Below are 25,204 nucleotides of genomic sequence, written 5' to 3'. Positions count from 1 at the left end.
TGTTCTCACAACCATTGCTTTCACTATCTCTTTTCTTCTCACATCTTCTACATATGCTTCAAGGGGCCATGTATTTTCTGCTTCCCCCGTTATGTCACCTGGTTGCAATGTAAGAAAATTGAAGAGTAGAAGTCCATCATTGAAGGCCATTCAAAGCTTTGCTTTCGAAAATATGATTTTTTTGAAATTGTTAGTTGTTTGGATTGAGTGTTGTTCCAATTGATTGAAAATGTCAAAAGGAGTTCAAAATTTAAATTTGAAGTGATTTGGAGTAGATTTGAGCAATATTTGAGTTAAATTTCAGAAAAGACGCAAGGAAGAAGACGAAATCAGTTTTTTGTATAATTATGTATAATCTTGTATAATAGTGTATATGAGTGTATAAACACATCTTATACACTATTATATACTTTTATACACCTTTATACAAGCGTCTGTAGATGAACTTCTTCCATGATTTTCAATTGCAATTCTTGTTCAAAACCGGTCCAAATCTTCATTAAATGACTTCAAATTTTAAAGACAACATCCTTATACTATTTCTAACAAGTCTAAATAACGCCCACTCCAAATTTCTCACAAAATGAAATTCGAAATTTAAACTCACATATTTAAGCTTGTTAAAAATCTAATTTTCATCATCCAAATGGATTTGGTTTGTTGAACTAATATTTGAGTCACAGTTACTGATTCGAAAATTAACTTAAAAGCTTGAGCAATCTTTTTTAAAAATTAAATAATAATTTTGAGAACCTATTGGAGTTGGATGTTGAATTTTAACCTATTATTTTTGGGCTAGTTGGATGTAAATTGAAATGTGGGCTATAAAATTGAAAAGTACTTATGTGAAATTTTTCCTAATTTTCCACCCATCAAACGGCCTCTAGAACCATCGTTAAGGAAGGTACTAAAGACTATTTAATAATAATTCTGATACATCGTACTGCTTAAAATCTTTTGACATTAATTGTTTCAGCCATTGATGCTTTATAGAATGAAAAAGGACAATTCAATAAAAGCTGAAACATCAACTTATAAAACTTTTGGAATAAAGTGAGTTAAAGGGACTTGTCAATTGACAATTATGTAGCAATGCATTATGCACCTTGAGGATATGAAGACAGATAAATTCAAAATTCAAAATTTATGAATTTTAACGACCTCAACTTAATATAATAATAATAATTAAATTTATAGTGAAATATTTATAAATATTTAATAAATTTCTTAATATTTCATAGTAAAAATTATTAATTTCGCGTGAACCATAATAAAATCCGTCATGTAATCAACCCGAAGCTAAGACAAAAAGGACCAGACCTATAATATAAATTCATGTGAATATGCACCTCTCCTCGTCCTTATCTTCTTATACTGTTATATACTGTTATTATCCAACTTAGATAATGTATTAATGGATTAGGGAATCGTAATATCCTCTGGCACGATATTGAATATGCAGTTTCTGATTTTTGCTTTACCTTTGTATTTAAGCTTCTATTCAATCTCTATGATTGGGCGCAGTTAGCGAGAGCTGTAATAGGCCCCCCATATTCCCTTTTCTCTATCCTTTTTTTGTTTGATTGTTTTTCCTTTTTCCTCACTATCAGTATTATCCAATAAGAACTAACAATTTGTAAATATAGAGAAAGTTAGATGAAGTGAAACAAGAATGACAATCAGGCTCTTCAGTTCAATACTTCTCTATTCTTTTTTCTTTTTAAACCTCTTTGAAAAATTGACAACAAAAACAAATGAAGAAAAAAAATAAAGGAGACATTGATGGTCTCGAATTCAAAAAGCAGTACTTTATCTGCTTTTCTAAAGGTAGTTATATCAAGATAACTAATCAACAAAGAAAAGGATTATTAGATAGATGTATTGGTTTCTTTCACGTATTAAATCGTTACTCAGCACCATAAGTTCCTATTCTTACCACCAAAGGATGTGGTGCAGCGGATGAGATTGTTATTCTCTTAACCGGAGGTTAAGGGTTTGAGCCATGTGTATGGAAAAATACTTGGTAGCGCTTCCTTCCAAATGGGGCACTATGCGGCGCGAATACGGATATAGTCGGGTTCCAATGCGGTACCAGATTCAAATGAGCCATTTAGCACCTGACACGGGTGGGAATTCATAGGCCCAGATTCAAATGAGGTCCAGAAGATTCTCCTGAGCCATTTAGCAGTCCTTTGAGGTGTACTCAAGGCAGAGTATTAAGGCCCAAGACATCAACTTATTCAAAACCCAAAATAGGAATAATATGTCCTACAAAAAGGAGGAATACGCCCACCGTGGGGCTCGAACCCACGACCACAAGGTTAAGAGCCTTGCGCTCTACCAACTGAGCTAGACGGGCTTGTTTTTCACACAACTTATCATATTTTAAAACTATTGTTTTAACGCATGAGAATTGATAAACCCTTTTGAAAACTCCTTTTAACCACTATTGTTAGCTTTAACTTGCTTTAAAAACCTCTCCTTTTGTCGAAGGGAATTGTGTTAATGAAGATAGGACGGGGTTAAGGGCTTTGCGGCTAAATTAGAGGAGCATATTTTGAGTTCTTTTTAGGAGTAGTTAGTTATATTAGCCGGGTTTTTTTTTCCCTACAAGAGCCGACTCATTCATCATTAATGTTCGCAAAAACTACTAAAGTTTCAAACTTCTAGTTCTACTAGAGAGCACGACAAACACGAAGACTAAAATTGTTATTGAAAGTTCTTATCAAAGGAATAGTTCTTATCAATCGTTACAAACTCTTTAAAATTAAAGATAATTGCTCTTGGAAGTCAGATGTATTAATACTTAATTTTTCTTTTTTCCTCCGAAACTAATTTTGATATGCAAGAATTATAGCGCCCTAAATCCAACCGAATGATAGCTGGTTTATGAGGATTTGAGTTATGTTCTTCTACGTATATATCATTGAAACTTAGATTCAGATGATAACAATTGACTTATGAAACAATTTAACAGTTAACCGTGCATTGTAGACCCTATTGTTCTTTGATGTATGTGGTAGACTTCCAAATAACCCATGACTTCTTAATGGTAAAAGTAAATAGAAGAGGACGTAAAGAAGTGAAGTCTACTAATGGGCGTGATAATTAGCCTAACTTTTGAATAAAAAATTCCTTGTTACAGCAAAAGGAAGATAACAAAGTTAATATTTCTCACTGAAAATCAATAAGGATGGTGTAGTAGCCAATCTTTTCATAACAAAAGATATTCATTTTCATGATAAAAACTATGGAAATATTATATAAAAACAAGAACAATTGCAAAATTTGCGCGACTCATAAAATTAACAGGAAAAGAAAAAACTTTACCTCATTTGACACTTATAGATTGGTGTTATGTGCTGTAGATAGTTAACAGATATGTCAAATGAAAAGAACAAATTTTCAATGAGAAAAAGGATTTTTCCAATTGACAAATGGTCTGACAGTGAGAAGAATTGCTTAATTGATTTTACTGTCCAATTTTATAAAGTGAATGAAAGAGGGAGAGAAGGATGAATACATGAACCTTTAATAATTGTTGGAAGCTCGAAGGAGCAAACATTGAATGGACAATCTAAAGTTTGAGATAGTATGTACATTTGCGACGAAAAGACCAAAACAATACGTCTTCTTTGACTTTAGAATCAAAGTCATACATATTCTTTCACATGAAGCACTAATAGTATATTTACTTTAACAAAGTGGTGCACTTTTAGTCAACACTGAAAAAAGCCCAAAAACATATATTATCTTTGGCTTTAGACTCAAAGTCATGCATATTCTTCCACATGGAGCACTAATAGTACATTTACTTTAACAAAGTGGTGCACTTTAGTCATAACACTGAAAAAAAAACCCAAAAATATATATTATCTTTGGCTTTAGACTCAAAGTCATGCATATTCTTCCACATGCAGCACTAATAGTCCATTTACTTTAATAAAGTGGTGCACTTTTAGTCATAACACTAAACATATTTTATTTTTTAACAGAAATCTAAGATCTGACAAAATATTTGTTCCCTTTATTTTCTTGTTTACCGAAAGAAATAAAGATGACAGATTTATCTAGATAGCAAATAGTAAATATATATATAGAATTTATTTACTATTTATCTATTTACTATACGTAAAATATATATTTTACTAAGAAATGTTAAACACCGTTAATTTTTATTTGCAATAATTTTTATCTAGATAACCTCAAATGGTATCTAGATTTTTTATTATATACATAATATTTACTATACGTTGACATAAAATAAATATACGTAAAATCATTGCTGAGAATAAAATAAATTTTATTACTAAAATAAATATATGTAATATATATTTATTAGATTTTTTTATTTTATTGGAGTCAGCGTATAGTAAATATACATAAAATAAAAATAAATATTATGTTTACTATACGCTGACTCCCATAAAATAAAAAAATCTAATAAATATATATTACGTATATTTATTTCAGTAATGAAATTTATTTTATTCTCAGCAATGATTTTACGTATATTTATTTTATGTCAACGTATAGTAAATATTATGCATATAATAAAAAATCTAGATACCATTTGAGGTTATCTAGATAAAAATCATTGCAAATAAAAATTAACTGTGTTTAATATTTCTTAGTAAAATATATATTTTACGTATAGTAAATAGATAAATAGTAAATAAATTCTATGTATATTTACTATTTGCTATCTAGATAAATCTGTCATCTTTATTTCTTTCGGTAAACAAGAAAATAAAGGGAACAGATATTTTGTCAGATCTTAGATTTCTGTTAAAAATTAAAATGTGTTTAGTGTTATGACTAAAAGTGCACCACTTTGTTAAAGTAAATAGACTGTTAGTGCTCTATGTGGAAGAATATGTATGACTTTGAGTCTAAAGCCAAAGATAATGTATATTTTTGAGCTTTATTTAATGTTATGACTAAAAGTGTATCACTTTGTTAAAATAAATGTACTATTAGTGCTCCATGTAAAAGAATATATATGACTTTGAATCTAAAGTCAAAGATAATGTATGGTTTTAGGCTTTTCCTATGCATTTGCGAGAAAGTATCAGCAGATGAAAGCTAACTTAAGAGTTGAATAGGCTGCATTAAGGAGTACAGGTTTATTATTTATTAGAAGGTGAGTTTACTTTTTAGTACAAATATTAGTGAAGTAGTGTTTATATAATTTATGGGTAAAATAGTCCTTCAATTTTTATGGATATTTTGGTAATTCAACTTTTACATTTAGAACTTGACCTAAAGCCTTAACATGGGAACTTTATCCCAACTTGTTATTGGAAAAGAGGCCAGACGAAACGATTGGCATAAAGAATTGACGACCGTTTCATGTGACATTCTTTCATTTTTACTATGTAAGAAATGAGAAAAAACCTTTTTTTATAATTAGGAATAATTTAATTTTAAATTTCTCATTTTATCCCAAATGACATGACTTTATAGCTACACAAATGTTATGTTTAAGACCATGACTTTCAAAAAGTTTTTCTTTTCTAAACTTCATGCCCGACCAAACATTTTCACATAAAATGATAAAACATAGAGAGTACATATTTAGATTGGCCAAACCATACAATATTCCAACAGAACAACGTTGCGGAGGCTCTGGCCTAGTGAGTATTTGCTTGGTCAATACTGTTCAAGACACATAATTTAGCACGACCTTCAGGCAGTATACTGTTGCTTCGGTTTGGTCTGCAACATAACTTGTCAAGTGTAACTTTCTCCTGCGTTCGAGCAATAACAATGAAAATAAAATTATTATTGACATTGAATTTACTACCAGTACATGCGATGTTCCAATGATTTACCTCAGCATTATCCAAGTCGTAGCGGACGACAAAGATACACGTGCATTCTGTATTATCGTGTAATTTCTTTTGGATCTCCACAACTTGCGCATCACCATATACTGCGAGATATTCATCTTCCTGTGAATTTAAAACATAACATTACAAAATGGTCATAACAACATTTGGAGCCTTGCCTGTCCAGATACCATGCTTAATTGTGACTTTGTTGTTGCACTGGTACACCAAATCCATTTTTGGAAAGCGGAAATTTCATGATTTCTATGGTGCTTTTTTTTAAAAAACTAGAGTTTTTATTCTTAACGAAAGTTGGAGAAACGAAATGATACCCTGAAGCACATCAAGGGATCTCCAACATTCACCCTGTCACATTCTGAGGGCTTTAAGGGAACGGAACGTTCACGTACTCTCCTTTTAACATTCACCCATTCATCTTCTTCATGACCAAAGCCAGCAAATCTTATACGAACTTCCTGCATAACGAAATACTACATAAATGTCAGACTATAAGCGACAAATCTTTGTCTGACGTAAAATTCTGTTGATATGACGCTGATTGTTGCACCTTAATATGGAGCCCATTTCATTACATATATTATTTTAGTAAATGCATTTCGACTTAAAAATATATGCCGAGTGACGAGTGAGTCCACCATAAATGGGGTCTGGGGAGGGTAGTACGTACGCAGACCTTACCCCTACCTTATAAAGATACAGAGATTGTTTCCGATAGATCCTCGGCTCAAGTAAAAGTGGAGATAAAGCAACAAGTACCAAACAATAGTAAGAACAATATATTAAGTTAACGGACGCGAATGACACAACATGTAATAGTAAAGAACCATGAATAAAATAATACAAAAATAATCCAAGTACAACTGGTAAGCCTATGAGGAACACACTACTATCTGTCAACCTACAATCCTAATCCTCGACCTCCACACCTTTCTATCGTGGGTCATATCCTCGGTAAGTTGGAGCAATAGCATGTCCTGCCTAACAACCTCTCCCCAATACTTTTTAGGCATGCCCCTTTCCTTACAGTCCACCATCAACGTTTCGAATTCAGTTATCCATGCGTTTCTACCATTATTCCATTGTGTTCTGAGGTGTCAAATTTATTTATCTCACATGAGTGTATCTGTAATTTCACATAAAACCTAAGGCCTGAGGATTAGTGGTTCTAATCTATGGAGTAGGAACTTCAAAACACAGAACTGTTCCTACTTCACTCTGGTCCATGGCAATGTAAATCTTCCCTATTTCACAGTGGTCAAGGAGAAATCTTAAATCTCTCACATACACCGTGATCACTAGACTACTAAAACTTCCAAGTAAACAAGAACAGCCGGACAAATTTAAATTTAAAATGACAGTGCACCTAGGCAAATAGGAAAACCAGAAAAACAATCACAGAGAACAAAGAGCTTACAAGCTCGCCTGTGCGAAGAACTCTGAAGTTGAGAAATGAGGCCACATCATACCTGCAAAAGACAGAGAAAAGCTACTTGGTCAGGTTCTCTAAGTTACAAAAGTAGTTCATAGAAGACAGGGGGATTATCAATTTTGCCGCTGCGCTTAAGAGCCTGGCAGAGTATAATACAGTTTGCAGCATTTAATTTCACATTTATTTAGTTTAGGACTTCACTAATACTTAGCTTTAGTTGCAAGAGTCATTCTTTGTTTTCCTAAAATTCAGTACATAATCTAAGAATTGGAGAATAAGGACAAGACAAAGAACAGAAAAGAAAAGGAGAAAAAGAATAGTTGACAGCAAATGATAGTAGCAGAAAAGAAGTCCAAAAGCAGAACTAGCAGCAGAAGAGGCACACACAGATAAGGAGAAGCAAAAGTCTTTTTGGACAAAAGAAATCAAGAAAGAAGCAAATCAAGAGAAGCAGAGAAACAGAAGTAGAAAAAGAAGGAAGTAATGAATATCAGAATCTAGTATTACTATAGAAAAGGGAGTTCTGCTACACAGCCCGTCAACCTTTACGACATTCATATAAACCTTCAATAGAATTCTATGCTCAGAACATCATTAAGTTGCTTTGACCTAGAACCAACTCATATAATGCCTGAACCATTCAGCCACTGAATATTGCCAACTTTTGCCGTCGCACAATCCGAGGTATCAAAGATTTGCCTCTACATTATGGTATGTTCATTGACTTCGACATTTCATGGTAGAAGTTGAGCGAACATGATAAATCAGTACTCATAATTCGTTTTGGCATTCAATTACTATGATGAGGAATGTAAATTATTATCTCGGGGTAATTTCATGGACGATATCCAGCCTCAACCACGTGACAGTTTTTCACTTATTAGTAGTTTCTTATTCTTCCTGACGTAACCGAGAACGCCTCAATACTTTGTTACTACCTTCAACTTTTTAGACTCCACTCTCCATACTGAACTCAGATATTCATAAAGCAGCACAAATCAACAAAAGAGACTCTGGCTGAAACGTTTATTCAGTACGCCTTTTTCTAGACATAAGCCCCACGTACAACATCACCACGACATTTATCATCTTTGGCAATCTAACAAGGGAAAAGGGCCAAAAATATCCCTCTACTATGCAAAAAGGATTAGTTATGCCCTCCGTTATACTTTCGGTCTATTATTGCCCCCGACGTTACAAAACTGGTGCAGAAATATCCCTCCACCGTTAAGGCCCTCCATCATGGACACCACCATCCCATATGGCTCAACATATTACTGAGGTGGCCCCCACATGGCATGTCACTGCCCCAACCCCATTTACTCCCTCTCTAACTTCCTCCACCACCACCGCCCCTTGCACCCATCCACTACCACCATCTTCCTTAGTAACTGTTTTAGCTTACTTATGGAAATTAATGAGGAGAAAGTCTGTTCTTAAAGAAATTGGGATTTCACTTCCATGAAAGAAAATTATATATGCATACATTTTAAAGTGGGCTAACAACAAAGTAAGAAACTGAGGAAGCCAGAGTCATATATTCATATGGCAAGTTAAAAAGGTGTTATCTCAAAAAACATCTCTTCAATAAAATCCTAATAATTTGTTTGTATCATTTCCTTTGATCTCAACTTTCTGAAATCATAGTAATAGAGTAGGCAGACTTTTAATGGGTTATTTCAATAGGTTTGGGTAGCAATCATTAAAACATTCTCTGGTGAAGAATTTGCTGCAAAATTTCTTCTTTTTCTTTAGTACCATTACAGTTGCCATCATCATCAACCATGGAGAACCCACCGAAAGATTACCGAACAAACGGGGGCATTCTTCTTGTGAACTTTTCCAATAAAAATTCTCTTTTTAAATTACATATAGAACAAATCTTTGATTCAACTACTTCTAGTTTTAATCTGATTCTGCGAATCTTTATGCTTCAAGGCTTGATATAGTTGGTACTTTCCAAATGCCACAGATAAATTGTGCAGATTTCAATTGGGTTCGGTTTAATTTCTATTGTTGGATGCAATATATTTGAATTCAGATGGAACATTCATTTTGGGTGAAGGGGGAAGCCGGTGGTAGAAGAAGAAGTTGGGGAGGGGGTATTTTGGTGGCCAACTCAGTGAAATGTCAGGCCACATCAGATGGTGGTGTCCATGATGGAGGGCCTTAACGACAGAGGGGTATTTTTGCACCAGTTTTGTAATGTCGGGGCAATTATAGACTTAAAGTATAACGGGGGGCATAACTAGTCCTTTTCACATAGTAGAGGAATATTTTTGGCCCTTTTCCCATCTAACAATGGTTAGTGAAGAATGTAAGAGACCAATAGTATTGAGTCACAATCAGAAACTACAAGGAGAAAATAGAAACAGATTAGGGTCTTGAACTACCAGCAAAATGTAACACTATTTGTCATATAGAGAAGGCTACAATTGTGTTAAATGCTCACCAAGCTAAATCCTTTGCTGAAAGAGCTTCAAAAGACAACTCTGCGAGCTCTGTGGCCATCTCTGCAGCAGAAACTGTAACAGAATGCACATTAGTCTAAGCTTGAGTAACAGAAACCAAATAGTACGGCATTCAAGGCACTATATCTAAAATATCTGAGTAAGTTACTTGCTCAATCATACGATACATCATTTTTATCATGACAATGTGCTCGTGCGTAACAGAATACAAAACTGCAAAACGAGTAATCTCCATGTTCAACCATGACAAGTAAAACAGAGATAAATCAGATAAAAAATCAAGAAAAATGTCTCAAAACCACAGGATATCGTACTTGTATATTTTCTCTAGGTTTCACCAAGATGCTTGCAACTGTTTAAATAAAACTGTTGTGTTTGAGCAATAAAAGCAATACGATTAGACTAAAGTTGGTAGCGAGTATTTTAAAACAAAATCCGAAAGATTCATTAAAGGGATACTCAAAAGTTGGTGAAGGAGCTCTATGTTGCCCGGGCCTAATATCTTAGTCTTACTTTAGCCATCAGTTAAGTATTCATGCAGTCAAATTTGAATTAAAACTTTTTGCCAAACTCATACGAAGAGAAAGATTTCAACTGAATGGCAGGTTAAAACAGATTAACAGGAAAAGAAGACATTAGAGTGATCTTGTGCTAGTTACATTAAGAATTTATTTTATCTTTAATGTTTTTAGCATAATTATGTATATTTGAACAACTGAAAAGTAGTTTCTTGCATTTCATACATTGATACAAATAGAGTAAACAACATTTAATCCATTAAGTGAGGACAAAAATCAAACATCAGATATATAAAGGTCAAGGGGAAATCGGTAACCTTTGGGCTTCTGAGACCGGTCATATGCACAATCGGGGAGTCTTGTGTACCCGCAAGCATTGTATTTTCTGGAAAGCATTAGAGCTGAAAATTTCTTTTTAGATTTTGGTTTTCTTGCTTGTCGAGGTCGAGGAACATCAGATTCTTTCTTATCAGCAATGGCTTTAGCTGCTTGTGTTTTTTGCTTATCCATAAACCAATCTTGCACCTTTAACATAGCAAAAACATACATAATAGATTTATAATATAATCCAGAATCCAGATAACATGAATACCTAAAAAGGGAAATAAATATTGAGAAGATAGTTCATAGATAAACCTGTTCCCATTTTATGAAAGATTTTCCAGTACGATAAGGTGAACAACTGCAAATTTAAAAATTAGCAAACAAAAGAAAAAGCATATAAGTAAAGAAGAAAATTCAACTTATCAAAGCGGAAGTAGTAACATTTATTTTAGCCCCAAAGGGAAACTTTACCTAAACTTAGTTGCAAGTTTTTGACAGAACTCTTGACTAATTGGTTTTTCTTTCATTCGCTTAAACAAGGCGGTCATTTTCATATCCTGTAGAAAGTAACTGAAAATCCTCAGAATTAATGAAGCATTTGCAGATTTAATCCACATTTAGTAATTTAATCTAAATTTGATCATGCTTGATTTTAGTTCCCTGTATGTTACAGTTAGATAAGGGAACTAAGTAAAATGTAACAAAACAAAAAAGGAACAAGATTAGATGAGAAGTCAAAGGAATTGAAATCAAACAAAGAAAATGGCATGCAAAATCAGAGAAAGGGAGAAAATAAGTTTGCCTAAAGCAGAAAATAAAAGATTGCTAACAGTAATGTGAATTAACCTCAGCTAATGTGAACTCGGCCAATTCTTCTTCTAATTCCACGAAGTCAGCCATTTTTCCTGCCTCTCAAATGCAGAGAGAGAGAGAGAGAGAGAGAGACTGAGTGTGTGTATGTGTATGTGTGTGTGTGTGTTTTATTGGATTTTGTGCAGCTGACTGCCTGATAGAGAAGCAGAGTTGTAAGTTGCTTTAATAGGGAAAGAAAGATCCTCTGAGTCGAGGGGAGTGTCTGGTGTACTTGTTCACCCACTAGTTAATCGCCACGTGTACGTGTTTATTTCGACTCCTGGCAGCAAGTCAACGTACCCACCCAAACTGTTGCAATTGCCTCATCGGGTAGCAAATACTTATGTTTGCTACATATATTTTATAATGGTCCCGGTTGAATTAACCTCCGGTTGAACTGTGGAGGTGTGTGGGTCAAGCAGGCTTGGAATTTTATATGATAAAAGTTTATATATAACACATATATCTTATATTCATCAATTTTATATAGAAATACCAAGTGAGTGAATATTTTTCAATAGCCAAAATGGCCTCCTGGCCACTTAAACTTGCACCTGATTGCCAACCCGATAAAGAAACTTACAACTTTCCATTTCAACACCCCAACTAATACATATATAAACTACTAATAAACATCTTTAACCATTGACTATGCTTATGTGGCAAGAGCACATGTGACATGGACAGTGCGTGCAGCTCACATAATTAGCGCGTGTGAGTACAGTAATTTTGGATTAAAAAAAATTAAAATAAAAAAATAATAATAAATGAAATAGAAAGAAAGAAAGGCCCACATGTCATCTCATCCCTTTCTTTACCATTACATCCTTTCCCTTTCTTGCTCTACCCCCAACCAATACATCCATTTTCTTTCTCTTACTTCAAAATCAAACCCAACAGTTTTACTCTTGCAAGCACCCTTCAATTTTCTCTCATGCTATTCTTCCACTGAAAGTCAAGATTATAGTTGAGAGAGAGATTAAGAATCCAAAACTTGTATGCCAATTTTTGAATTAGGCAAAAACAAAACAAAAATCAATTTTGGAATTCCAGAAGTAGATCAATGATGGCTTCAAAGTGGAGGAGCATTCTGGTGTAGTTTTGTGGTGGCCCATGGTGGGAAGGGAGTGGTGAGCTTGTGGTTTTAGATAGAACAACTAATCGAGTTATCTTTGTTGCTTATTTTTCCCTTTTTTTTGGTCTATGCGCAGATAAATTCTAGTGATTTTGACTTATTTGTAGTGGTGTGGTGGTGCTGGCGGTAGAGATGTGAGTGACGAGTTGATGTGGTGTATTTGGGTGGAAACACATGGTGGGGTTGGCTTATCTGTAGAATGCCATGAAGAAGAAAAGGAAAACCATGAAAATAAAAATTTGATAAATTTGTTAAAATAAGTGGGACCCATAAATTATACATGTCAAGCCACTACTAGTCCTAAAATATGACGTGTTATAGTGTTAGCGCATTTGATATACACGCTCCATTTGAGAGGTTTATTAGTTCACAAATGTATGAATTGAGGTGTTTAAATGGTAAAGTTATAAGTTCCTTTACCGGGTTGGCAATCAGGTGCAAGTTTAAGTAGCCGGGAGGCTATTTTGCCTTTCCAATATGCACTAACTTAATCAACAGGAATAATTCAATTGAAATTTATAAGAACACTCCTATGGTAATATATGTGGCTATCTCATTATTGCAATTTAGACACGTATAACTTTTCTTTGTTTTTATAAGTGCAAAGGTAGAGAACTAATTTTCTGTGTTTAAAATAAAACTGATATTATTAAGTTTTTGAACCATAATGGTGTACGAAAAATATGATAAGTATGTTAATTTGTACCAATTTCTCGTAAGGATAGAATAATGTTTACATATCAATGTGTAATCTATACATACCTCATGTAAACTTTTATATGATTGACGAGAATCATAGTTTCTTACATGGTATCAGATTGCTTAGGTTCCTTCTGTGCGCTCTCCTCTTTTCCAGCTTCATGTCATCATCTTCATCTCAATCCAGTTCTTCAACCTCTAGTGTTATGGCTGCATCTTCCTCTCTTCCAGTTTCATCCCAATCTGCAATATCTCTCTCCAACATCAAAAACCTTCTTCCCACTGTTCTTGATTACACCAACTACATGCTATGGAGAGAACTCTTTTTACCCCTATTCAAAGGTCATGGAGTTTACGATTTTATCGATGGGAGTTATGTTTGTCATTCACTCACTGTTCTTAATGATATTGGCATTGTAACACTCCGTAAATTCGAACTAGATGTGGACATATTAAATGAGTATTAAGATGGCATCTTAGACATATGGAGTCCTATCGGGGTGAGTACGGGTGAAAAGAGTTGTTTTTGAATCAAGACGGAGAGTGAGGTGTATAAGATTTGATAAAATCGACTAAGTTTATAGAAAGTCTGTCATCTAGAAGGATTTCGTAAATATCAGTTGGGAATTTGGGACAACGTAATATATGAAAGTTGTAGCCATTTGAAATATCTTTCCAAAGATATATTGTGGAGCCCAAACATATTTCTGAGCAAAATGTTATGTGTATTTTATTGGACAATGCACATTATGCGCGCCTAGATGGTCTCGTGCGCAGCCGTGCACTTGTGGCAGTGCTGCTGCCCTGCTGTGTGTCCAGGTGCTTGGTTGGGCCTTCAGGTGCATAGGAGTGCACCCGGGGGGTCATTTTTAAAGCCCTACTTCGTCCCCCACATCCCAAAACACAAAAAACTTGCTCTAGAAAGGGAAGCTCTTAAGAACCTAACTCCTCCAAGGTCCCTCCACCATCTAAGGTAAGTTATAATGGTGATTCTAAGTTAATTTCAATTCTCCAATACCTTATTAACATGGGTAAACCCTCCAAATTATTAGATATTTGATTGAGACATCAGTTTTGAGAGACAAAACCCTAGAACTCGAATTCAAGAAGATTGAACGCTAAGAAGGTAATATCTTCATCCTCTAATTGATTATAGCATTGGATTAATGATTATAAACTACAAGTTCATGAGACATGGGTTGATGATTTTGATAGAAAAGCATGAATGATTATAGGTTTGGTTTGTTGATTGTTAATTATTTATTAAGGGTGTTGTTTATCTTATGGGTGATGAAGAATGGTATTGATTATAGCAAATTGAGATTTTAGAATTTATCTATGAGCAATAGAATGGGTTGTTGGGTGTAGAAACACTATTAATAAGGGCTATGAAGCTTTATGCCCACCAAGTATTTGAGAAAATGCCTAAGTTACCAAAACATGAGTATTATTGCTAATATGGAATCCATTTGACTTGTAGTGATATAGATTAAAGTTGGAAGGGTTGGCGAATGTTGTATTACACTCAAGAGCAGGAAGTTAAGGTATGTGAGGCTAACTCTCTATGTTTGGGAATGTTAATGATTCTCCCTACACTACGTTTCTTTTACGACATTACTAATTGCCTCAGAAGTATAGTTAAGTCTAGTTCCTTAAATAGTTATAGAACTTCTATTATCTAGCTTCATAACTCATTCATGACTTTTATTCCGAACGTTGTGAGCTCAGTACGTAATCAATATAGACTTCTGTTTGATGCCCATGAGTCTTATTCTAGATTACTCAGCATGTCATAAACAGTTGAAGTTTCAGTTTTCATAATCAGTTCATGAATACATGTCTCAGTCTAGCTCTATTCAGCATTCAAGTATCATGTAACTCATTATGGTTCAGTATTTCAGTATCATGTATTTCAATATGATTCTCAGTTCCTGATTTTTAATCCCTGAATGTTGAACACCTTTATTTGGGCTTGAGGCCGCAGTTTATGCTTTGTGCATCCTTGGGCCTGAGGCCGCAGTTTGTGCGCAGATATATTGGGCCTGAGGCCGCATTTTATTTATTTAGATAAATAAGTTGTTCATCATTCTGAAGAGGGAGTATTCATATCCTTACTTAATTTATCAATTATCAGTTATCATTTTAGTTTCAGTTTCAACAGTTATCATTTCAGTTATCAATTATCAATTCTCAGTTATCAGCTCAGTATCAATTTCACAATTTATATTTCTTTCTTTCAGTTGCTTTACATACCAATACAATTCAAATGTACTCACGTCCTTTTTGCCTGGGGCCTGCATCTCATGATGCATGTAATGATTGATAGGTTGATGATTCAGAGCGCCGGGATCCTCGAACCAGCTATTTGGTGAGCCCCAATTCTTTCGGGGCATTACCATTACGTTACAATCTTTATGCATTTAGAGACAGTCAGTGTTTTCAGTACTTCATTAGAGGCTTCATAGACTAGAGTAACAGTTAGATAGAGTCGCAGGTTTTTCATGTTAAGCAATGTTTGCTACAGATATGTTTCAGAATTATATTAGTGTTTCCTCACTTGATTTATTTCATTCACACTTTCAGTAAATCATTATGTGTTAGGTTATCTTCCGCATTCAATATGTTATGATACCACATGTTGATTTAGTCAGCAGTTGGTTCACTCGGTCGCATGTAGTCTGTCACCGGGTGCCGTATTACGTCCAAGCCCAGGTTCGAGGCGTGACAAAGCTTGGTATCAGAGCCCTAGGTTCAAGTGTCCAATGGAGTTTATGAAGTCGTATCCAGTGGAGTTTCCTTTATATGTGTGTGCCGGCCACGCATATAAACAGTTAACTACCAAGACATTCTGGATTTTCTCATTTATTTTAACTCTAGATCATGCCATGAAGCTTAGATCAATAGTCAACCTTCTCTTCCTATCGAATTCCAAATGTATTGGATGCCAAATGCAGGAAAAACCCAAGGTTCTAGAGAGGATGATTGCCCATTGGGGTATATTTATGGAGTACAGGTTGAATGAGACTTGATAGGATGTTGAAAGTGGGATGCAATTAATAGTAATAAAAATATTAGAGCATAACCTTATCAAAAAGTGCAAAAGAAGTTATCATATTTTATGGTTATCAGTTTACCTTAGTTACCAATTACACAGTTTAACAAGTTTATGGTTATTCAATACACCATAATTCAGTTATATTATCACGCCCCAAACCTGAAGAGGCGTGGCCGGCACCCGGTGCCATACTTGGCCCGAACGTACCACTCTGTAACTGTGAACTCTGGAGGGTAACCCTCAACTTAGGCCGATGAGGCCATATTCTGAATCATCTGAAAATAACGTCTACAACCAGCAATAACAAACTAAACATCTACATAGGATCGGTAAAGCCACAATACTGATATAAAAATGTACAAGACTCGTCTACAAGCCTCTAGGAATAACTGAATTGTATCATGACCGGGACAGGGCCTCGACCTACTCATCAAACCTGTATATATAAAATGGACTCCAAGGTATCGACCTGGTAACTCCGAGGAAGTGGAGCTTACCAACCAAGCTGATGTTTGACTTTGTCTGCTGGGAAGGTCTATCCAGTTGTCTATTAGTACCTGCAGGCATGAAATGCAGTGTCCCTAGCAAAATGGACGTTAGTACGAAATAATATACCGAGTATGTCAGGCGGCAACAAGATAACTAAAATCTAAAACTAAACTGAAAATATAATAACTGAAAGTACCTGGGAGTCAACTATAATTTGAAGATATGCTTACCTGCTGATACTGACTCATCTCTCTTAATATAGTAAGTAAAATAATTGTCCGGCCCTATAAGGCTCGGTATGTATAACTGCTCTGCCGTAGTAGGCTTGCTCATAGGCGCTCGGACATACTAGGCTCTATATCTCAGTCATTTTGGGCTCGCGCATAGGTGCTCGGCCACAATAGGCTCGGTATATAACTTACCATCTGATCAGAAGTTTCCCAATAGGGGCATGCCCATCGATTATAGCTCGATGGTGGTGAAAATATTGTAATACTATATATATATATATATATATATATATATATATATACCCTCTGCTCACTTGACTGGAAGAAAATGATAATATAAGGGAGAATTATGTAACTTCTCAGACTAGGATAATGTGAATAAATTCATGAATACGAACTTCTCTTTATGTCTCGTTATCAAACATATGTAGTTACGGGATCATGCAAAAATGAAGGAAAGGTTTAGCCTTAACATACCTTTGCAATCTTCTCTCCAATTGTCAACCAAGCTCAATATGATCTTCTTACGTCTACAATGAGTAACCCAATTTCATCGTCATCATATAAGCATTGTAACTCTCACATTTCAAAACCAATATTCTACAAAAAAACGGACAGCACCTCCCATATTTTTACAACATCCCATAAGTTACTAAAAGTCACCAAACAGCCCAAACAACAACAATATAATTCACAATAAACTATCTGATTACTTCAACAACCGTTTTGAGCGGCAAGCTCGATTTACAATTAACAAAATATAATTTAATCCAATTCCTTTTCATTGAATCTACCTACAACTTGTATAACATCATATTTATGCTTACCATATTATTTTCATCCCAAAACATCACAAGAATAATCTTCAAAAATAGTCCACACGCCTAGCACCTTAACTTTTATCGTCAACCTCTTATTTTTCATGCTATCTTCTTCAATCCACTGAATTAGCACATAGATAAGCTTAACAACAACAACCACAACATAATCAAACTATTTATAATAATTTCCAGCCACAACCAACCACATATATAGCCTCAGCACAACCCACAAAAAAGATAACGATTCCTTATGCCATGTCAATTACTATCTTGAAGATTTTAACTCAAACAACACATGATTAACCTTAAACACAACCAAGAACATGATTTACATACCTTAGGCATTAGGCAGTAGATACAACTTGAAATTTCAGCCATAATATATATATATATATATAATATATATATATATATATATATATATATATATATATATATATATATATATATATATATATATAGCCTTAAAACAACCCAACAAAAGATAACAATAACTCTTTCCCTTTCAAGTGTTATCTTGTAATCTTCATCCAATAACTTAACTAACACATAGATAATATTAATCCCAAGAAATAGGATGTTATACATACCTTAAAAAATCTGTAAAAACTCAAACCAAAGCTTCCTTTATCTTACAACCACCCTTAATCATATCACGACACCATAGAGACTCCCTTCTTCACTTAGGCTAACTTTTGAAGTTTGATTATGGTGTATTCCTTTGGAATTTGTTTGGAGTTTTTGGGGAGATGTTTGGTAGGGTTTGGATAGTGTGAGTCTGTAAGGATAACGAAAAATGAGCAAAGCTCATCCTAAAAAACAGATAAGAATAAGTGAAGATCGGGCCCCGACCAAGTGGGTCCCATAGAGGCCTCCTACGCAGTCTCGCAAAAACACAAATATCTCTCTACAATGATGTCATATTGATGAACGGTTTGAAGTGTTAGAAACTAGACACACGGAGCTTTAATTAAATATAAATATCTACCTGTAACTCTCAATATATTGGGAGAAAACTTCCTCACAACCTAGCCTATAAACCTGCCAGTTTCTCCGAAGTGTGGCGACGTGACTTGGTGACCCTACTTTAAAAATCTATATTTCTTTACTCCTATATCGTATGAATAAATGGTTTGGACCGTTGGAAACTAGGTTCATATACCTTAATTTTGGTATGATATATATCCAAAAATGACATCAAAAGCTTACGAATTAATTTCTCAAAATGGCTCGTTACAAGGCAAATCTTAACTCAATTTTTCCGCAACTTAAATCCGATTTTTTCCAAACTTTATATTCCATATCCAAACATCATATATAGTCATATCATGACTTTAAACTCATTTAAATCATAATTATAAAGTCTCATATTCATCTTAACTTACTTAAGATTTTAAACCTTTCTTATCCTTGTAAAAGGATTTCGTCCTTTTTTAGCTTACTTTAAATAATCCTATAATGATAGTGACGTCTGAAGTACGGGGTGTAACAACATGTCCCCTTAGAAATATTTTTCCCTGAATGATAACTCTTAAAGGTTTGCGAAAATGGGACGTAACATTAATAAATCACTTTATATACTTTCAAAGAGGATCTCATTTTCAAGCTTACATCAATTGACTTACGATGTACTTTCACGTACAAAAATATGAGGTGTCACATCATTCCACCCTTTGGAACATTCGTCCTCGAATGTTGACTAATGCGCTTATCATTCTCATAACCTACTTTAATATTGTCCTTTTCCATCTAGGCAACTGTTCTATGAATAAATTCAAAGGCCAGGGCATTCCCCCCTTTAGGCCTTTTTCTCACGCCACGACTCTTGATCAGAATTCTTCCAATCTCGTAACTATTGCTACCTTCTATCATGCAGTATGTACGACTTTGTCCTTGTATGTGTGCCTATGCGACTCTTCTCTTATTTTCCTCCAGCTTTTAACCAATATCGAAGCCTCACTTTATGAACATATACAGGACTACGGCAAGCTGTCCCTCTGGGCATCTATAGGTATATTGAAGTTCTTCGCTTGGTACTTTGTTGAATGTACCACTATTACTATATTTTGTTTCTTATCCTTGGTTATCTGTCCTTATGGATTTACTATAACTAGGTAGGTCATGTTATACCATAACACTTACTTCGGTTTATTACTACCTAGGTCTGCTACCCAACTCCAGGTTACTGTCTCGCTGCTTATCCTATATGTATAAATCTAAGTCATTTAGTTCTTCCTCATTACTTTTCATCTTAAGAATGACGACCTAATCTCATCTCCTACTTTGTAACTTTTATCCATCCATTGTTGATTCACCTTAATGTTGATCCATAATCTACCACTGATAACTTGAAACTTCTTACATAATACATTATCACTAAGGCTCACGTCTCATCGGGGAACATTTGAAGTGATTTGCCTGATCCTCCTAGGGATGATAATATACTTCAATAACCGTATTTCATAGCATCCCAACGTGATTCATCATATGGGTTCTAATCTCGTGCAACTCATGAAATCCCTTTTCTCAAAATTGTTACTCAATCAAAGGTCTAACCCCCCTCCTCTTATATATCACCATTACACCCTTATTCTACTACCAGAAAAATATTTCATCTCTTCTAATTGCTCCTAGTCTTAGACTCCCTCAAGTAAATTCAAGCTATACTGAGCTTTCTATAACTTACGAAAACCATCAACTCTCTTATTTTGATAGGCTTAATTCCGAGGACTTTAAGCGAATTATAACTCAATTTATAATATTGCAACTTGTTCCAACTCATCCAAGTTATTAAGCTAGCGTTCAAGTGGCTTTCACTCCTTCTACTCTAAACTACTGTGTGCCTATTTTTCGCTTTTCACAGTCAAAGTCAAATAGTCATAGATTTTCAAATTTGTTTTAAAAAATCTGATTTGGGTAAAATTTGGTTTGAAGATGAAAGTTTGTTTGGACATAATTTTTCAAAAAAAACTTCACCTTTTTTTAAAAATAAAAAATATGAAATGTGACTTACACCCATAAATTTTAAAAATATTCAAAAATACCCAACTCTGAAGAAAATTCATACAAAACAAGCGAAACAAATCTGAAGAAAATTTATACAAACATTAGTACATTTTAGCAAATTACCTTCAAATTTTGTCTTTGCGGTGGATTGCCACATATTGGCACAACTTTGGCGAATGTTTTCTTCTATTTATAGAGGACAAAGGCGCGTAAGTTTAATGAGGGAAAAGTGGGTAGATATGGATTAATTGGGTCATAATGATCAGGAAAATAATATGATTATTACTTCTGTCAGCCTTGCACCTCTATTGAGTAATGCCTGAGTCGCAACATCAAGGTCTGAGCCAAATTGAGCAAGGGCGGCCACTTCGCGATATTGTGCCAATTCCAGTTTTGAACTACCGCAGACTTGTTTCATAGTTTTCAACTGAGCGGCAGACCCGACGCGACTGACAGATAAGCCGACGTTAATGGGATACAAAGAATTAGTGAGAAGCTTTTTAAATGAAACTCAAACTCTGATTGAATTTCTATCAGCGATAAATAGTGAGTTGTTCGATATCAAAGTTTTAGAGTTACTTGAACAGCATCTGTTCTATAGGCTCGTCGACCTTACTTGAACAACATTTGTTCTATAGGCTCGTACCACTGCTGTATCCTTGAGTTCTAAGGAGATAGGAAACCAAGTCTAAGTGGATGAAATGTGGCCATGAGCCAGACCGTGATTAGCATCTTTGGTGGCCCTTGAGCCTCTGAACAGTAGAGGATCGTTCTCAGACCCACGAGAGGTCTGGGGTGGTCGGCTCTCAGACAAAGTAAAGACAACAACTTATATGAGAAATTCCTTGGTTTTTCACCTCCGAATTTCCCGGGACAGTTAAGTTTTTTAAACCGAGACTTACACGGGCCTTTAGGTTAAAAAGTGAGGCTCGGATTTACTGTATCTTTTGACAAAGCAAAAAAGAAAGCAACCCCAACCATGGCTGCAAACACCAATTTGCTATACAAAAGCCATACCGGGCCGCCCCGCCATATTTTCTCAAGGCCATGATTGAGCATAGCCAGAAAGAAAGCAATCATCACAGCCCATTTATAGCATAAGTAGTAGCAGCATAAAGAGAAGAGAGGAATATAGGGGTGTGTTTTGATGACTGTTTATTTTTTTTCTTTTCTTGTATAATTCAAAGGGCTGTTGGGTATTTTTTGGTTACCAGAGGAGAATCACAGGCATAACAGAGAGGGACAACCACCCTTTACAAAAAACCCCAATCTCTCTGATGCCTCATTCTTCATTCTTTCTAGGCTATTCTCAGCTCATACTGAGCAAATATGGTGATACAGTAGGAGTGCCGGATGATTTATAACTTGCAGCAGAAAACCGCCCATCCGACATATCCCAACATTGAATCATCAAAAAGATTCTTTTTTTTCCCTTTCAAGCAAATGAGGCTCAAATGTGTGTTATGATAAGGCAAAAGAGAAGCCAGCCACGCCATGTCTGCAAAATACCGGTTGCATGTCAATGACAGGAAGTCTCAATCACAATTCACAGGCCATACCGGGTTACCTCGCCAAGATACGGGTCAGGTCATCTCAATGCCCGAATTGGTTAGCCTAGATATAGAAACATCATCATCATTGCCTCTTTATGTACCTTCTTTCCGCACCGAAAAACAACACACACCAGGAAAGACCAAGATGTCAGTGTATATAACTTGAATCCTTTTTGCTCTTTCTGCTTTTATCATAAACAAGGGCTGTTGGTTTTTATATAATGGAGGAAATCAACGGCAGAACAGCAAGGGCTCAGATTTGTTGTGTCTCTTACCATAGCATAAGAGAAGGCGACATCACCATGGCTGCAGAGACCAGTTTGCTACATAAAGCCGTAACTGGTCACCCCGCCAAGATACAAATCGGATATTTTCTCAATTCCGTAATTGAACATAGCCCAGAAAGAAAAGCAAGATTTGCACAAATAAGATGATTTGAGGCCAACGTTAAACGGCTCAGATGTGTGTTATGATAAGGCAAAAAAGAAGTCAGCCATGCCATGGCTGCAAACATTGCTTGCATGTGAGAGAGAAACCTCAGTCACAGGCTATACCAAGTTGCCAAGCCAAGATACGGATCATACAATCTCCATGCCGTAATTGATTAGCACAGATATAGAATCATCATCATCATTGCCTCTTTATGCACCTTCCATAAAAAAAGGGCAGCCCAGTGCATAAAACAACCCGCATTCAGGTAGGGTCAGGGGAAGGGCCGCCCCCTAAGGGGTGTACTGTAGGCAGCCTACCTTGACACAAGCATCATTGCCTCTTTATGCACGTTCCATCAACGCCAAAAAAACAACACACCACACACACAGAGGAAAGGCAAATATGTAGTGGTACTAGGAGGAGTAATATTGTTTGATTATATTCTTCATGTTTCTGTTGTTTCCATGACAAGGGCTGTTGGCTTTTTGTGAATAGAGAAAAATCAACAGCAGAACAGAGAGGGGCAACCACCCTTTAAAGAAAATCCCAAACTCTCAGTTTTGCTTCATTTCTTTTTGGGATGATAACTTGTAGCCGAACGTAGCACATGTCACATATTCCCAACATTACAACAACAACGGCATAACAACAGCATACCCAGTGTATCCCACAGTGTGGGGCCTGAAGAGGGTAATGAATCACAGAAAAGATTCTGTTATTTTTTTTCTTTTCAGCAAATGGGGCTCAGATGTGTGTTATTGATAAGGCAAAAGAGAAAACAGCCACGCCATGGCTGCAAACACCGGTTGCATATCAGAGACAGAAGTCTCGATCACATGACATACCGGGTTGCCAAGCCAAGATACGGGTCGAGTCATCTCCATGCCCGAATCGGATATCTCAGATATAGTAACATCATCACCACTGCCTCATTATGCACCTTCCATCCACACTCTAAAAACAATACACACAGTCACAAGCGCATGCACACACACACACACACAAAAGACAGAGATGCAATGTATATAAGTTAAGTCCTTTTCCAGTTTCTGCTGTTCTCATAAACAAAGGGCTGTTGGTTGTTTGATAATGGAGAAAAATCAATGACGGAACAGAGAGGGACAACCACTCTTTTAAAGAAAATCCCAATACTCTCTGTTTTGCCTCATTTCTTTCCTTTCTGGACTAACCTTTGCCTTTTATGGGGGAATTCTTTGGTTTTTCACATCAGAATTTCCCAGCTCTCTTCTCCTCTTTTCTCTGTATATAATTACATGTGGGGTAGTGAGAGAGAGGAGAAAAAAAGAGAGAAGTACGAGTTAGTTTCTTAAATCAAGAATTACACAGTCCTTTCGGTTTAAAATCTCTGTTACAGTCTTAAAGTGAGACTTACAAGAGTCTTTTGGTTAAAATCTCTCAAAAGAGAATAATGGCTCACCATTGAAGAACATGAAATGGGTATTGAGGGCTCAGATTTTCCGTATTTGAACTAAGCAAAAGAGAAAGCGACGCCGCCATGGCTGCAGACACCAGTTTGCTATACAAAGCCATACTGTATCGCCTCGCCAAGATACGGTCAGTATTTTCTCAATGCCATGATCAAACATAGCCAAGAACGGAAAGCAATCATCACAGCCCCTTTACAACATCAGTAGCAGCAGCACAAAGAGAAGAGGAAAACAAAGAAGTGTACAGGGGTGTGTTTGGATGAAAGATTTTTTTTTCTTTTTTCTTGTTTATTTGAAAGGGCTGTTGGTTTTTCTGGTTATCAATGGATAAATCACGGGCATAGCAGAGAGGGGCAACCACCCTGTACAAAAAAATCCCAGTCTCTGATGCCTCATTCTCTAAGCTATGCGTAACTCTTTGCTTTACTGGTAAGAACCTCTGGGTAGGCTCAGGTTCTCTGTTTTCCAGAGAACAAAAAAATTTGAAAACCGCCATGGCTGCAAGCATCAGTATGTCATGAGACAGAGAACAAACACCACAAATGGAACTTCTCTCCCCATATCTCACAGACCCATCTGAGCTGCCACGCCAAGTTACAGTTTTCTTCAGCTCAATAGAAATATATGTTTCATCTTCCGCAGAAGATAAAATCTTCATAGCCTCAACAACAACAACAACAAACCCAGTTGAATCTCACAAGTGGTATGGGGAAGATTAGTGTGTACGTACACCTTACCCCTACCTTGAGAAGGTAGAGAGGTTGTTTCCATAAAATAAACATAAAGAGTAGGAAAGGGAAAAGAGGGAGGTCATGTGAAATTTCACAAAAAGGATGGTTTTGCAATCAGAAAAATTTATCAACGACAACCCAGAATGACAGAGACGGGCA

The 25,204-nt window shown here is 35.7% G+C and overlaps 1 protein-coding gene, 1 long non-coding RNA gene and 2 other non-coding genes across 5 annotated transcripts; 1 reads left to right on the top strand and 3 right to left on the bottom strand.

The window, feature by feature from the left end:
- Nucleotides 1-2,286: 2,286 nt before the first annotated feature.
- On the bottom strand, nucleotides 2,287-2,359 carry TRNAK-CUU (transfer RNA lysine (anticodon CUU)). The gene has a single exon. It is a non-coding gene; the product is annotated as a tRNA-Lys (tRNA).
- Nucleotides 2,360-5,496: 3,137 nt separating this feature from the next.
- LOC107794929 (protein SAWADEE HOMEODOMAIN HOMOLOG 1) lies at nucleotides 5,497-11,596 on the bottom strand. Of its 2 annotated transcripts, none has more exons than XM_016617805.2 (9): nucleotides 11,441-11,596; nucleotides 11,066-11,151; nucleotides 10,907-10,952; nucleotides 10,588-10,795; nucleotides 9,734-9,806; nucleotides 7,267-7,318; nucleotides 6,164-6,322; nucleotides 5,835-5,954; nucleotides 5,497-5,750 (listed from the first exon to the last, which is right to left on the bottom strand). In XM_016617805.2, exons 1-9 carry the CDS (start codon nucleotides 11,492-11,494, stop codon nucleotides 5,634-5,636), a joined length of 915 nt encoding a protein of 304 aa, XP_016473291.1. In that variant the 5' UTR covers nucleotides 11,495-11,596; the 3' UTR covers nucleotides 5,497-5,633. The 2 variants fall into 2 exon arrangements, with proteins under 2 accessions (XP_016473291.1, XP_016473923.1); XM_016618437.2 differs by having other exon boundaries at nucleotides 6,164-6,307.
- A 9,891-nt stretch (nucleotides 11,597-21,487) lies between these two features.
- LOC142180518 (small nucleolar RNA U3) lies at nucleotides 21,488-21,698 on the top strand. The gene has a single exon (XR_012709139.1). It is a non-coding gene; the product is annotated as a small nucleolar RNA U3 (small nucleolar RNA).
- A 325-nt stretch (nucleotides 21,699-22,023) lies between these two features.
- LOC107795426 (uncharacterized) lies at nucleotides 22,024-24,505 on the bottom strand. The gene is made up of 2 exons (XR_012708484.1): nucleotides 22,449-24,505; nucleotides 22,024-22,379 (listed from the first exon to the last, which is right to left on the bottom strand). It is a non-coding gene; the product is annotated as an uncharacterized LOC107795426 (long non-coding RNA).
- Nucleotides 24,506-25,204: the final 699 nt, after the last annotated feature.

Source organism: Nicotiana tabacum, chromosome 4 (genome assembly GCF_000715075.1).
Source record: "Nicotiana tabacum cultivar K326 chromosome 4, ASM71507v2, whole genome shotgun sequence".
NCBI classification, from domain to species: Eukaryota; Viridiplantae; Streptophyta; class Magnoliopsida; order Solanales; family Solanaceae; genus Nicotiana; species Nicotiana tabacum.
This window is presented reverse-complemented; position numbering and strand designations above follow the sequence as displayed.

What these genes read in the sequence shown, in the direction of transcription:
- LOC107794929 (XM_016617805.2), bottom strand. Translation starts at nt 11,494, where the DNA reads ATGGCTGACTTCGTGGAATTAGAAGAAGAATTGGCCGAGTTCACATTA. An exon ending in CCGGTCTCAGAAGCCCAAAG is followed by an intron (nt 9,807 to 10,587) that starts GTTACCGATTTC and finishes ATTCTGTTACAG; the next exon opens with TTTCTGCTGCAGAGATGGCC. An exon ending in TCAGCAAAGGATTTAGCTTG is followed by an intron (nt 7,319 to 9,733) that starts GTGAGCATTTAA and finishes TGTCTTTTGCAG; the next exon opens with GTATGATGTGGCCTCATTTC.